The sequence below is a fragment of the Ziziphus jujuba genome, chromosome 10 (genome assembly GCF_031755915.1).
Source record: "Ziziphus jujuba cultivar Dongzao chromosome 10, ASM3175591v1".
NCBI classification, from domain to species: domain Eukaryota; kingdom Viridiplantae; phylum Streptophyta; class Magnoliopsida; order Rosales; family Rhamnaceae; genus Ziziphus; species Ziziphus jujuba.
Window position 1 is genome coordinate 2,945,123 of NC_083388.1, and position 15,858 is coordinate 2,960,980.

Here is a 15,858-nt window from a genome sequence, read left to right on the forward strand (position 1 = left end):
GTTTACATTTTGCTTTTTGGGTATAATTTTTCCTTTCGATGCATGTATTATGTCTACAGGGTAGAATTTCTCCTGATGTTATTTTAAGGTGCAGATGAAATAAATTTACCTGTTTTCGCTGTCATACAACCTTAATCTAGCACATAGACTTTCTGTCAAATCTTTCATATGCAGGTTGAAAAGTAAAAGAAATAGGAAAAGCAAAATGAGTACAAAAGGCATAGAAAAGAAACAGCAACTTGCTGTGTCATACAAAATTTGTTCCATTGAACAAACAGATGCCTCCAATATATTGGGTTTCAGGAAAAATATACTCTACTGATACTTGATTCATCAACCCCATGCCATTGGTGGCTATTTAGACACTGAATTAATAACTACACTTGAAAGCTGGTTTGATTCTATCATCATGGTGTACCATCCTCCATAAATTACAATGTCCTTATCCACTTCTGCTATAATCCTAGTCCAATTGTCTTTTTCAAATAAGCTTTCTACCTTTGTGCTCTCTTTTGTCTAGACAGAGCAAATTAAATTTTTTAAAAAGAAAATATGGGACAGTTTTATGTAAACAATGTCATCCGGGATTGCCTACAGATCAAAAATTTCAAACAGGTAGGGAAGGGGTGGAAAACAGGAAGAAATCCAGAGAGGAATTTCAAAGTTTTCTTCAAAAGGCTTAAACCTGTACCATACAGAGTTCTTACCACTGTTAAAGCTTTGGTTCATCAGAAGTTGGATTTTCGAAGTATAACTGCACACTCAGAGGCTCACTGCATAACTGGGGTGATTAATGGAGGTTGCTGCAACTGTTTTGTACCTGTTGGGATCCGTAACCCTGCATCCTTACTCGTGCCTGCCTCATGAAGGGATCGAAAATAAGCCGTTATCACCCACCTGCAATCTGTAGGAAGGAATGCTCACAAACATCATTTCAATCTCTATACATTAATAATATCAAATCCAAAGCATATTTCACAACTCCAGCAAATACTTCAACATCAGATCAATATTTGACCAAGTAAACCAAAAGTCTTTGATATATGCATGTTAAGATGACTTACAAAAGGGGAAAACAAATATTTATGCTTTAAAGATGCAGAGTTCAAAAAACTTAAGCATAATTCCATGAGATAAAGCACTTTTAAGGGGTTCTGAGACTGAAAGCTTACCAGAATTAATGACAAGTATCTATATTCGTAAACATGGCACAGGCTAGTTTTAAAGGATTCATTTTACCAATCCCAAATTCAATCAAGCCAAATGCTCGTAAATTGTTCATTATCAATATTAAGCCTCCCGATCAAGTTATAAATTGAGGGCTCAAATTTCAAATATCGCTTTTAGAGAATTGAAAACAAGCTTTACTACATTTATCAACTCAAACCCTGTATTTCATCTTGTAAAACTCAATATATACAAACAGTATCCACTTTGGCTTTTCCATCCACTTCATGCTCGTTTCCCCGGCATCATTGCATTTCCCAAGGAGAAGAAGTAAAAATTGGGAAACTATGTAATGTACGTAATATTTATATACGAATTGCCTGCAAATTAATTACAGCCTAAAATTTAAAAGTTGGATGTTCTGCTGTTAAAATTTTGGTTTGTGGAAAGTTTGGATGTTCAAATATACCTGCATACTGTGCACACACAAGCTCACTGCTGATCTTAAACTGAAGACCATAACTTAGTATCCAATTCAGAATACAAGAATAACTAATCGATATTGGACTCATGAAAAAAGCTATAGAGGGATTAGTAATTCCATTGTCTAGTATCAACACCATTTGAAAGATATAGTTTTCTTTTAAAACATTTCTATACATACATGCAGTAGTGCTGATTTTATAATAGCTATATCTATATATATATATATGTATGAATAGCTCGTAACCGTAGTGTCCTTGTTGCTAATCCACTGTCCACTAGACAAGCTTCCTTCTTTCTGTTGACTTTTGTATATGTGTTTATTACATCTTTCTTCAAAACAACTAACGATGAGGAAGCAGAGGCTCTGATAAAATGGAAACTCAGTCTTGACCACAAAAGCCAACATGTCCTGTCTTCATGGGCACTATGAGGCAGCCACTGTAGCAGGGTTGGGGTTGCTTCCACTGTGGAAGCATTCTCATCAAGCCAGAAAATGACTTGGACAAATAAATCATTAGATAAAGATAGAGACTAATCAGAGGGAGATAATCTAGTTGTGGCAGAAGATCATATGGCAGTGACTACTGATGAGGTAACCTCTATAGAGTACAAAGATCCTTGAACTGGATACAGATATTAATAGCTTGGGAAAGTGACAAAAGAACTAATCAAGAAAAGACTAGGGAAAGAACTCATAGATAAACTCAAGGAACCTGAGGAGAGCCAGGCAAAGGCTGATGGTATACTAACTGAAGCAAATTTTTTTACAAGAAGTAAAACTTAAGTTGTGAAACTTGAGGAGAGGCACATAAATGCAGAGCTTGTGTTAAATCGGCATAAGCAAGGTTTTATATGAACTAACTAACAAGCTAAGGCAATAAGCTTCAATCCAAAGTTAAGCAAATTACGTCTCCTTAGTACCATGTTCATGTTTGGTATTGTAATTTGCATTAATTCATTTTACTCAATTTGGTTAGGAATTCTGCATCTCATGCGTCTATATGTGTTGTGCCGTACTAACAAGAAGAAATTGGGAATTTACGTCAAGACATTTTACAAAAGCAGTAGGTAGATATCATTATTTCATACTAGTTAACATGGGGATGTCAATTAATTTTCCTATAATTCTATACAACCAGTTCGGAAGTCCTGCAACTCTGTTTCAGTTCCAACCCTTGCAGCGAAATTCTGGAGTATGTACATCCTTGGCAGCTAAAACACAATCGGCAATACATGCAACTCATACATTCTTTTCCTTGGCAGCTAAAATAAAAACGACAATACACGCAACTCAAACATTCTTTATTCACCCAAAAAAACAAAATAAAATAAAATTATCATTCTATTCAGTTCCTGAACCATACTTTTTAACAACTTGTGATGTGTATGTGATCAACAACATACAGGGAATTAAACCATTTGCACATTAATGATCTAATCTGTGGAAATAAGCTTAAAAAACAGGACATACAAAAGTAATAACAATGCATATTCGCAAAAACAGGGCATGCAAAAGCAAATAGCTTGAAAAATTGAAAGTTATCATATCACATTCTTCAACCTTTGTATCATTATTCAACATATACTCCATAAGCGTTCATTATTGAATTACGAATAAGAACATAAATGAGAATTTTGATACGTTAATAGTGAAAAGAAAGGAAATGGATTATCATTTCCATCTTTTACTTGGAAATGCAAATGGCTTGAACTTCTTTTATTTTTTGCATTATTTTCAAAAAGCAACAGAGCCACACAACAAAATTACTTTACCTAGGAGGAGAGATTTTGTGCAAGTAGAAAACCCACTTTGATACATTGCAAAGAAATTTATATAGTAGTCATTGTTCAAGCAACAAATACATTATCTGTGGCAAACACTAATGAAAGTGATGTTTCATGTTAGTCCACTTTCTTTAACTCGATGATTCATACATTCATAAACATGGTGACAATAAACACCTGACCTCTATAGAAAATGCACATCAAACATATATATAGAATCTCAACCAAATACTATTTCCTCCACCATATCAGTTGTCTCCATCTCTTCTTCCTGGCCAATTGCAAAACTACATGGACATCAGAAAAAGAAGGATCATTAATTTTCATATCAATACGTTTTTCCATCTAGGAAAAGTAATATAAACAGACAAAAACGGTCTCTTACAATAATAGCAACTCCATAGTTCCTTCAATATCCTGTGGAAAGGTATACATAATAAGATGTTTATCTCCCACCTGTAATCTATAAACCATAACTTCGTAGCCCACTTTTTACAATGAGTAGGAATAACTAATCAATGAACTTGGTTTTTACACAACCTCATACCAATATATATGCCGCGTATTGTATGGACACATGATTGTTAATATATAATTTTTAAAGATAATATATAATTTTTTAAATATAAATAATAAGTTTACATTCTCTTATTAAATGTCGGGTCCCTGTGCATCAAAATTGCAAGTTTCTTTATCTTAAGTAGAGAGTACTAAGAGTAAATTAACAATTAAATAGTACGGCTTCCTTTTTTTTTTTGGGGGAATTATGCAAAACAAATATATAAGATAGATGTAAGATGAATGTTGAATGTTGTATAAAAATTGGCAAACTGTAAGAGAGCATCAACATTTTTTTGACAGTTTATTTATCGACAGTTAATATGGCCAATAAATGATTGAAATAATAATAAAATTAAATATGAAAAAGTTTTTTTTTCCCCCCTTTTTTTGAGAAATAAATAAGTAAATTTTTAATTGGACAAATGAAGTTCAATACAAATTAACAAAATATTGTCTCACTTATTTGTCATTTCAATTGGTAAACCAGTTGGTATATATGTACCTCTAGCATTATTATGGATATTGTTACTGTTTAAAATAATACAAACATATGAAAAGGGTAATTTCACAAACTTAGTTAATTATATATACATATATATATATACACAATCAAGATTTCCAAATTGATATTTTCATTGACATTTGAATTTTTTAAGGGGTGAAGAAAAAAAAAACGTCTTAAATAGAAACGGATAAAATTTTCATATTATCAATTGAAATTTTCTAAATTTTTATAGAATATTCCATCAAAATATTTGCATCAAATCCTTAACAATTTGTTAAAAAAATTCATAATTTTCATAAATATCTATGAAATTTATTTTTTTAATTTTTTATTAGAAAATCATAAATATTATTGATGTTTAATAAAAAAATTTACCAAATTAATTTTATTGATAATTATTTTTTATCTTTTAATTGTTCTTTAAATATTTAATTAATAAAATAAATTGAATTGAATTAAATAATTTTGAAAAATTCTATTTATGGATAATATATATATGTAGTGCTGCACATTATATATTGAAAGAATTTATTAAAATTTTATAATTATAAGTTATTAGTTGACTATATAAAAATAAAAAATAATAATAGAAAAATACAAGAAGGATAAGTATACTAGTGGGGTGTTCCAAATTCTAAAAATCTTAAACCCAAATTGCATCCCACATTCAGAGGAGATTAGTATACTTGTGACAAACAGCAAGAAATCCAGAAAGGCGCTTCAAAGTTTTCTTAATAGTGGAAAATCCAGTAATACAGAGTTCCTCTGCTCTTAAGGCTCAAGATATGACCGCACCACGTTGAGGCTCGTGTGCGTCTGTTTTGTGGCTTATGAAAGATGGAAAAATGGTAGATCCGTTTTTTTCTTTTTTCTTTTTTTAAATTGTCTGTCACAATTACTTTTATCATCTTCTCCTTCTTTTTCTTTTATCCATTAATAATTATTTAATTGATTTCCAACCTTTTTTGTTTTTTTGGTCGAAAATTGATTTCCAATTTTTGAAAGCTACAAATATTCATTTATTAAATGGGTATTATCGAATTGAAATTCTTATAATTGATGTGGCACTCACTGGTTGGCCAAACACAAACAATGGACAGCAAACCGTGGACAGCATTCTTTGCTTCTTGCCGTATCAGTTGTGAATGCTTTCTGAAACAAAAGTAAAAGTTGCTTATTGCCGTCAACATTGCGTTCGGTGCAAAGTCTCCCAGAATGCAAATTAAACAATAATAATAATAATAAGTAGTCATTCTAAAGGGGCAAAAGAAAAAAAATAAAGTATTTGTAATTAATTTTCAGGATTATTGTCTGTGCGAGTCATTTTTTATTTAAAGAATCATGGACAATGGATACGCGTTAATAGCATTAAGAGAGCAAAAGGGGATGATTTTTTCAAGCATTGTGTTTGTGCCCCTCCCATTATACATGATTGATTGATTTATTTATTTTTTTATTTTTTTATTTTTTTGAAAAATGAAATCTTTACATATACATATATATATATATATATATATATATGAAAAATCTCTATTTAAGATCACTATTATTTAATAGAATAATGCTATATGTATCAAATTTTTTATCAAATTTTAATGATCAATTATATGATAATTTTTTAATAATATTAAATTGATATTACCTTATATATATAAATAGATAAACTATTTAATAATTACCAAATTATAGATATCAGAATTTTGATAAAAAAATTTAATCATTCTAGATTTATTCTATCCAATAATTATGTTGCCGTATATCTTAAAAATGATAGCCAAATGAACTTTAGGCCAAAGCTCAAGTTTTAAAAGTCAAAAAGAAGTTTTAAAAGTCAAAAACGAAATTTAAATGCAAAACCTTAAAAACAACTTTGAAAATAGTGAAAGATATTGACAACGAGGTATTTTGCGCCGCAATGAATGAAGGAAATGGATGTTACTTTCTATTGTTTATTCCTTTAAGATATATATTTATATAACAGCTCCTAGGCCAGAATAAACATTGTACGCTAAAGATATATTTTTTTGCTCGCTAAAGATATAATGAGATTAGAAAGTGATGTGCAATATATTTTCGTAATATAATATGCATAGCACTAGAAAAATAAAAAAGCTGAATTCAAATAACATATATATTATCATATTTTCAAAATAATAATAATAATAATAATATATTATACATGCGATTCATGCATTAGCAGATCGTAATATATAGCTAGCTAGCTAACTATATATATAACCAACTCATAGCTATATGGCTCATAACCATAGTTTCCTAATTGTTTTCTAATCAATAAACATGGTTTTTAAGTTTGCGAATCCATTACTGTCCAACAAACAAGCTTCCTTCTTCTTGTTAACGTTTTATATATGTTTATTCCAATATCTTTCAGGTTCATCATTTTTCAAAACTAGTGGTGCACCATTTGTTGTTGGTGCAGCTAACAATGAGAATGAGGAAGCACTTGCTCTGATAAAATGGAAACTCAGCCTTGACAACAAAAGCCAACATTTCCTGTCTTCATGGCTACTCGGAGGCAGCAGCAGCAGCCATTGCAATTGGGTTGGAGTTGCTTGCCACAAGAAGTCGAAAAGTATCGACCATTTGAGCCTTTCCAGCTTTGGCTTGAGAGGTACGCTTCAAAATCTGAGCTTCTCATCCTTTCCAAACCTTGTTAGTATTGATTTTGCAAATAACAGCCTTTATGGAGATATTCCTCTCAGCCTTTACAGCCTTTCCAAACTCACTCATCTTGACTTGTCTGTCAATCGTCTCTCTGGGATTCTTTCTCCCAGAGTTGCAAATCTTTCCAGTCTCTCCTTTCTTTATCTCTCTCAGAATAACATCTCCGGAACAATTCCAAGAGAGATTGGTTTGCTGACAGGTCTTCAGGATCTTTGGATTGCCACTAATCCTTTTAGTGGCTCAATCCCTAAAGAAATAGGAAACATAAAATTCTTGAGAAGCCTTAGTCTGAATACCAATAACCTCACCGGTCCACTTCCTGCTTCTCTAGGAAACCTGACCAATTTAGAAGAAATTTTCCTTTTTCGTACTAACGTTTTTGGACATATTCCAAGAGAAATTGGAAATTTGGGAATGTTAAGGAACCTTCATCTTTATCAGAACCAACTCTCTGAAAGCATTCCTAGAGAAATTGGAAACTTAAGCAACTTAGGAGTGCTTGACCTTAGTGCCAATAATCTCTCTGGTGAACTTCCTGCTTCCATAGGAAACTTGAGCCGTATATCTAGTATTTATCTCTATGACAACAGCCTTTCTGGACATATTACCAGAGATATTGGAAACTTGGCAAATTTACGGGATCTTCAGCTACTTGCAAACCAATTTTCTGGAGAGATCCCGACAGAAATAGAAAGCTTGGTGAACTTAAGAACTCTTTTGCTTTTTCATAACCAATTTTCTGGACAGATTCCCAGAGAAATTGGAAATCTGAGCAACCTAGAAATTCTTGACCTCAGTTTCAACAATCTATCTGGCCCACTTCCTGCTTCCATGGGAAAGTTGGCCAATCTCGGTGAACTAGTTTTAATCCAAAACAAGCTCAATGGCTCTCTTCCTTCAACAATTAACAACTTGACTAGCATAAAGAATTTGCAATTGGCTATTAATAACTTCAATGGCCAGCTACCGCAGCAGATATGTGGCAATGGATTATTCAAGGCTTTTAGTGCTAGTGAAAACCATTTTACAGGCCCAATTCCAAAAAGCTTGGAAAACTGCAGTAGCCTCGTTAGACTTAGGCTGCACAGAAACCAACTCACAGGAAATCTAACAGAAGCTTTTGGTATATACCCAAACTTGGATCATATTGATCTAAGTGGTAATAAATTGCACGGCGAGGTTTCACCAAAGTGGGGGCATTGCCACAAATTGACGAGCCTCAACTTCTCCAACAACCAAATTTCGGGTTCCATACCACTTAAGCTTGCCAATGCAACTCAGCTACGAGTGCTTGACCTCTCCAAAAATCGTCTCTCTGGAAATATTCCAGAAGAACTGGGAAGCTTGAAGTTATTGATCAAACTTATGCTCAATGGAAATCAACTATCTCGAGAGGTTCCAAAGAGAATGGGAATGCTAGCTGATCTGGAGTGCTTAAACTTGGCAGCAAACAATCTAAGTGGCTCAATTCCAAAAGAATTTGCAGGGTGCTTCAAGTTGATACAGTTGAATTTGGAAAACAATAAATTAGAAGGAAACGTTCCTCGGGATATGGCTAATACGTACACTCTTGAAAACCTAGATCTAAGTTCAAACTTCTTGAGCGGAGAGATACCACCACAGCTTGCGCAAATGAAACGTTTGGAAACTCTAAATCTCTCACACAATAATTTTGTTGGTTCCATTCCACCCTCTTTTGATGAAATGATGACCTTGACAATGGTAGATATCTCCTTCAACCAATTGGCTGGTCCTATTCCTAATTCCAAAGCCTTCCGTGAAGCTCCCTTTGAAGCTTTCAAAAACAACAAAGGCTTGTGTGGTAATGCCACTGGTTTGCAGCTTTGCCCCTCAACGGCTCAGAAAGCTCATGGAAAAATGGAAAACAAAGCCAATATATTGATTATATCGATCCCCGTTTTCTGTAGCCTATCTCTTCTATCTATTTTTGCAATTATATACATTCATCGTAGAAGAAGAGTAAGCAAAACAAACAACCCAGATGAGGATGCAACACAAAATCAAAATCTTTTCTCAATATGGAGCTACGATGGGAAAATGGTGTATGAGAACATCATTGAAGCAACCGAGGAATTTGATTCCAAACATTGCATTGGAGAGGGAGGAACTGGGAGTGTTTACAAGGCAGAGTTAAGCACTGGTCAAATTGTTGCTGTGAAAAAGCTGCATGCAAATACATCTGGTGATCCTCAAATGTCTCAATATCTCAAAACTTTTACAAGTGAGATTCATGCATTAACACAAATCCGACATCGAAACATTGTGAAGTTATATGGGTTTTGTTCACATCGAAGGCACTCACTTTTGGTTTACGAGTTCATGGAAGGTGGAAGCTTGCGAAATGTACTCATGAACAATGATGCAGAAGCAAGAGCTTTTGGTTGGAACAAAAGGGTAAACATTGTGAAAGGTGTGGCAAATGCATTGGCCTATATGCACCATGATTGCTCAGCGCCTATAATCCATCGAGATATATCAACCCAAAATATTCTGCTGAATGCAGAACATGATGAAGCTCTTGTTTCTGATTTCGGGACAGCTAGGCTCCTCAAACCTGACTCACTTAACTGGACTTCATTTGCCGGAACTTATGGATATGCAGCTCCAGGTAAACAATAAATTGATCTTATTATAATTATTAGTTCCCTTTTAAATAATGTTACTAATTCAATGATGTTGATCCAATTTAACAGAACTTGCTTATACAATGGAAGTGAATGAGAAGTGCGATGTGTATAGCTTTGGAGTGGTGACATTGGAGATACTCATGGGGAAGCATCCAGGAGATCTCATCTCATCTTTGTTGCCTTCATTGTTCCCATCATCTGCAACACTTGCTTATCATCAAATAGCTGAAATGAATGTTTTGGACCAGCGCTTATCTCCTCCAACACATGAAGAGGCTAGGAAAGTTCTCTGTCTAGTTAAGGTAGCAATAGCATGCTTGCACAGCTCTCCAAAATCTCGTCCGACAATGAAACGAGTTGTTCAGGAGCTCTCATCAGAGACTCGTATTTGAAGCCCTTATCTTACATTAAGGAGCTGCTTGATTTCAATGACTGTACTTCCTGAAAATACATCATGTTTATCATTATGCCTTTTGTTTTTATTTAGTAGGACCAGAATGTGGATGTGTCACTGGTTTCCTTCACATTTTGCTTTTTGGTTCATTTTCCTCTTTATACATGCATCATGTATGTGAGTTTAAGGTGTAGAAGAAATAATAAATTTGACTATTTTAGCTGCTCAATCGATCTTAATCTAGCACATCAACTATCTTCATGCAATCCTGTCAAAACTTTCACGAGCAGTTTGAAAAATAAAGGAAATACGGAAATACAAGTGTGAACAAAAGTCACAGACAAAACACAGCAACTTGCTGGGACATAAAAAAAAATAAAATAAAATTCGCTGAACATACAGATGCCTCCAATATATTGGATTTCAGGAAGACCACGCTCTGCATATTGATAATAGATTTACCAATCCCATCCCATGCCATTGGTAGCTACTCGTACACTAAAATAAATAAGGTACTGAATAGCTGGTTTGGTTCTATCACCATGGCAAACCATCCTCTGTAAATTACAATGTTGCCATCCGCTTCCTGCTCTAACCAAAGTCCGTTTGATATTTAAACTAAAATTTCTAATTTTTTGCTTTATTTCTTCAAGGCAAAGCGAATAAAAATTTTAAATAAAAATATGGGAGCAATTATTGTGTACATTATTTATACCCACATTACAATCTGAAAGGGGTGGGAGCGAAAACAGGAACAAATCCGGAAAGGAATTTCATCATTTTCTTTGAAAGGGATAAACCAGTATTATACAGAGTTCTTACCAATGTTAAGTCTTTGGTTCATCAGAAATCGCATGTTCCAAGTATAACTGCACGCTCAGAAGCTCACTGCTCATGGACTTGATCGGGGTGATTAATGGAGGTTGCTGCCACTGGTTTGTGTCTGTTGGGATCCATAACCCTGCATCCTTACTAATGCCTGCCTCCGGAACGGATCGGAAATAAGCTGTTATCTTCCACCTGCAATCTGTAGGAAAGAAATGCTCTCAAACATCATTTAAATCTCTTAACATTAAAAATACTAAATCCAAAGCAAATTTCACAAGCGTAGCAAATACTTCAACTTCAGATCAACATTCAACTAAGTAAAACCAAAAGTATTTGATATATAATAGCATGTTAAAATGGCTTAGAAAGGGAAAAGCAAATATTTGTAGATTAAGATGCATAGTTCAAAAACTGAAGCATACAAACTGAATACAAATGTAATGCTGCATTTTCACAGGGTTACCATGAGATAAAGCTCTTGTGAGGGGTTCTGAGACCGAAAGCTTGACCAAAAACGACCTAAGAGAGAACTCTAAGTCGGCTGCTTCAACCTTTGAGCCATAAGACTGGTTGACTACAAGTTTGAACATGAATCTTTCAACAGGTGTGTTGTCAGTGTTGAAGAAGATAACTGCTACTCGCTCTACCAGACCCTAAGTTTGTAAAAGGACTATTTCAGTGAAACTAAACGGTTAGAATATCAACAACACAAAATAAAAATAGAGGGCAAACCACACGGATGCATGTGTTCAGAAATTAGTACAGCTCATCTAAATCAGCCCTAAATTCGCAATAAGACTTTTTTGCCATGTTATATGGTAACAAACTTCATCACATGAAACTGTTTGAACCAACACAAGTGTTCTAGATAAGTAATGTTCAAAAATATACCAAGAGGCAAACCATTATACAAACCATGCATGCATAGAATAAAAAAGTGAAGAAAATGCTCAAACACGCTCTTTACCAAATAAAGAAAAAAGGTCTAATTACCAAAAAATTAGGGGTCATTTGGTCTGTGATGTAGGATTCAACCCTTTCCACAAACCCTGGGAAAGGATTTGGCATTTTATGGTTGTAACTTGTAAATTTATGCATTTCTTAATCGTAGTTAGTAATGAGGGAAAATACACTAGCCAGCCTATAACCAGACCTACTTAAAATTATTACTTCTTAAAGCTCTTTTAGTATTTGCTTGTTTAGAACCAATCCCTTGAAACAAGCTTTGCAACTTTGATAATAGGGGCCTCACCAGTGGTCCACAAGGAGCTATCTTACGAGCATGTTAGATAAGCATTTAAGGAGCTAAATGCTCAAGGTTACTGGAACACCACCAGTGGTCTTCTTTGTTCTTGAGATACCATTTTGACTGAGATTTTTATTGTCTTTCTTTTTCTGGTGTGCTACTTAAGCATTGCCAATAGGAGTAGTTTGAATAGGTTTTAGTTTGTTTTTTCTTACACAAATGCATCCACAGAGAATCTTCAAATTCATAATCAATTAGGATTCTCATAGCATTTCTTATGTCAATAGTAAATGCCATATATCAAACAGAGGAAAAATAAAAATAAACAAATAAAGTGATGGTTAAAAAAAAAAAAAAATGACACACCTTTTGGATAAAAGGAAGAAGTCCAGAAACAGCTGAATGAATGTAAGCTCTGAGCTCAGGATGACGAGCCCTCTGAACCACCAAATTCATATACCTCCTCCTTTCAAAAGCACCTTCCACCAAAACCCACCTCATCATCAGACGAAAAAAAAAAAAAAAAAAAAAAACAAAAACAAAAGAGGGTTAAGAGCCAACAATTGCCCTTAATTCAGTCAACCCACATATGAAATTTTTCTGAGTTTCAGTTGAGTGAAAAGGTTTTCCTTTCTTGAATCCCAATCAATGAAACATGAATATAAAAAAAGACCACAAATTATTTAAAGCAATCAAACGGAGAAAAGGTGTAAAACGATTAAAGGAAATGAGTTAGAAGCAGAGCAGTAGGATAAACTCCTTTGAGGAAAACAATTGAAGTGATTGCTACCTCCAAGAACTCCACCAAAATTCGAGCTGCCCCATCCGAAGCACTTCCATTATTAGTTCAACAGAAACAAATATAGAATTGATTAAAAAATAAAAAAAATAAAAAATAAAAAACCTTGGGAAGATTGACCATCTCTGTGTTCCATTCTCTACCAAAATACTGATTACAGAACGCAAATTGGTTTTCCCTCGACTCCATCTTCTAATTGGGACTTACTGTTTACAATTCTGGACCTTTTTGTTTTTTATTTTTTTTGGCTGAAAATTCGAATTTTGGACCATCTACCCCTCTCTCTCTCTGCTTCGTTTGAATACCCTACAGACTCGCAAAAAACGGAAATTTAGAAATTTGAAAATTTATAAATATATAAATATGTGCTTTTTTATTTTTTATTTTTTGCCACGGGACTTTACATTCCTTGGCCATATATTACCTACACTTTGGCCTTTTTTTTTTTTTTTTTTTTCTCCCTTCCTAACAAAAAAAAATTAAAAAAAATGGAAACATAAACCGGTAAACAAATTTATACCAGCTATTAAAATACCAAAAATTCAGTTTTTTTAGTACGATACCAATACCAAATATTTATTTGGACCTTTAAGAGCTGCTAATGTTCCTTTTTTTTTTTTGTTTTGTTTTTTTTTTTTTAATTCCCAAACATAAAAAGTTCCAGTTTTTGTAATCTCTTATATCGTATGGAATGCAACTTCATTTAACTCATATTAGATTCCCAAAACAGATGATAAAATTCATCATTCCACAAAGGCACAAAAGATGGAAGAAAAAGCCAATGGCAAATCGGTTAAGGTATCGTTATCAATATAAAATTGAATATCATTTACACCCACCCACTGGTTGCTGAATCTGAGTTTACATAATTTCCATAAATAATTTTAAAGCTTTTTTTTTTTTTTTTTTTTTTTGGGTAAAAGAAAAAACAAAAAAATTCTAAGCTTTGCTGGATAAGAATTAAGAAATTCTATGTTCAAGTTTTGTGAAAATCTCAGATGCCAAACAGACCAAATAATAAAATAATCTCCAAGCCGTATAGCCACAATAGTTTTTTCACAATGAAAGTGGGCCAATAAAATGGTTCTTGGGCCCACTTCCCAAGACAAAACTGCCATAAAACGACACCGTCGCACCTCCTCTTCCGAAGTCCAAAGGGTCAAAGCAACCACGTTTAACCACCATCATCACTGTGTGCTCGTTTCACTACACGCGCAGGTCAGAAGAATCATTCGTGTTTTGCCTAAACATGCACCAAAAACCAAAACACAACATCTCAGCACTCCGCACAGACACAAGCGGCCCGTCGTATCATCCGCGGCAGATTCGCCGATCTGCTCCACTCTCCGGCCACCGGATTCCTTCAATCCTCTGGAGAACCTCCCACTCCTCCTCAACAAGTCGTCGATACACCCACTCACCTGGACCAACACCACCTTCTCTCCCACACCTACACAGCTGAACCTCATTGTGCTGTCCACCCTAATCTGCGCCGGCAGTGGCGGACTGGTTAGCCTACACCACTCCCCGAATCCCCATTGTTTATTCATTGACCAACTTTAATTCACTAGCAACCCACTCCATCACAGGTTTAAACATATTAACAAGCATATCCAAAATACATAAAAATTCACTTTTAAGTAACAACTACAACTTATACCTCCACAAACCTAAAAATTAACGACCTAAATTTCAAAATAATTATGAACTTTTATTCAATCAGTAAGTACCTCAACATATAAACGGTCCAAATAAGCTCCCGAAATCCAACCACCAACACGAAGAGCCGCATCTTTCCCTTTCGACCACCTACAAAAGCAAATGCATAAATTCCCAAATCAACATGTATTCCAATTTGTTCTGCTGACCCACTAAAAAAACCACCTTCCACAAAATTTAGGGCAATAAGTAGTACAGAGAAGAAAACCCTACAACAATGAGATCCAGTTCCAAAAGCTCCAAAACGTAGGAGAGAACCGGGCGGTTGGCCACAGGAAGAAGCGCCTTGGGAACCTCCTGGAATCAAAAAAGAGAGTAAGAAATCAGAGAAGAAGAAAAAGATGTAGAGTTGGAGTTGGGGAGTGTTTGGAAGCAAGGAAAATTGGAGAGAAAGAGAAAATTTTCAGTGAAAAATTAAAAGTGTGTGAAATTGGTGGTGGGACGTTGGAGACGAGAGGAACGAGGTTTTTAGAGGTCCCTTCTGCTAAAACCACCACTTGAAAATCCATCGAACCACTGCCTCACAGACTCTCAAGATTCTCCGATTTTTTGGAGGCGTTGTTGATTGCTTTGGTAGAACCAACGCACGGCTAAGAAAAAGGATTCTTAAAACTGGTTTTACCAGAAAATTTTCTCTCCCTTCTTACCCAAAAAGAAAATTTATATAATATAATATAAATTTTTATAATTTTATATTAATAAAATAAAAATTAGATATAAATATATATTTGAAAGTTGGATTGATTAATCAAATGCTATTACTGTTTTGGCCATATTCATATCATTCGAAAAAATAAATAAATAAATAAAATTATAGATGAAAAATTATGTGTGTGTTTTAGTGATAGTTTATTTTTTTAATATAAATTTTTAAAAATTAATGAAAAAAATAAAACAAAATCAGAGATAAAATCTATTCGAAATTTTTAATTGCACAGATGCTATTGACTTGTTTGTGAAAATCTATGCCAGTGTGTTAGCGAGTTTTTGTGAAAATATTTTTAAAAAAATTAATAAAAAATAAAATAAAATCTA

General features: G+C 34.0%; 2 protein-coding genes across 8 annotated transcripts; one reads left to right on the plus strand and one right to left on the minus strand.

Moving 5' to 3' along the window:
* Window positions 1–552: 552 nt before the first annotated feature.
* Window positions 553–9,829, plus strand: LOC112490535 (probable leucine-rich repeat receptor-like protein kinase At1g35710). Its single transcript, XM_060811913.1, has 2 exons — window positions 553–799; window positions 6,897–9,829. Exons 1-2 carry the CDS (start codon window positions 553–555, stop codon window positions 9,827–9,829), a joined length of 3,180 nt encoding a protein of 1,059 aa, XP_060667896.1.
* LOC107410401 (DNA polymerase zeta processivity subunit) lies at window positions 9,814–15,476 on the minus strand. Of its 7 annotated transcripts, none has more exons than XM_060812461.1 (7): window positions 15,037–15,476; window positions 14,835–14,913; window positions 13,210–13,410; window positions 12,672–12,784; window positions 11,523–11,712; window positions 11,054–11,258; window positions 9,814–10,278 (listed from the first exon to the last, which is right to left on the minus strand). In XM_060812461.1, exons 3-6 carry the CDS (start codon window positions 13,238–13,240, stop codon window positions 11,059–11,061), a joined length of 534 nt encoding a protein of 177 aa, XP_060668444.1. In that variant the 5' UTR covers window positions 13,241–13,410; window positions 14,835–14,913; window positions 15,037–15,476; the 3' UTR covers window positions 9,814–10,278; window positions 11,054–11,058. The 7 variants fall into 7 exon arrangements, with proteins under 7 accessions (XP_060668444.1, XP_060668445.1, XP_060668443.1 ...); XM_060812462.1 differs by lacking the exon at window positions 9,814–10,278 and adding an exon at window positions 10,522–10,817; XM_060812460.1 differs by lacking the exon at window positions 9,814–10,278 and having other exon boundaries at window positions 10,888–11,258; window positions 15,037–15,120; window positions 15,267–15,476.
* Window positions 15,477–15,858: the final 382 nt, after the last annotated feature.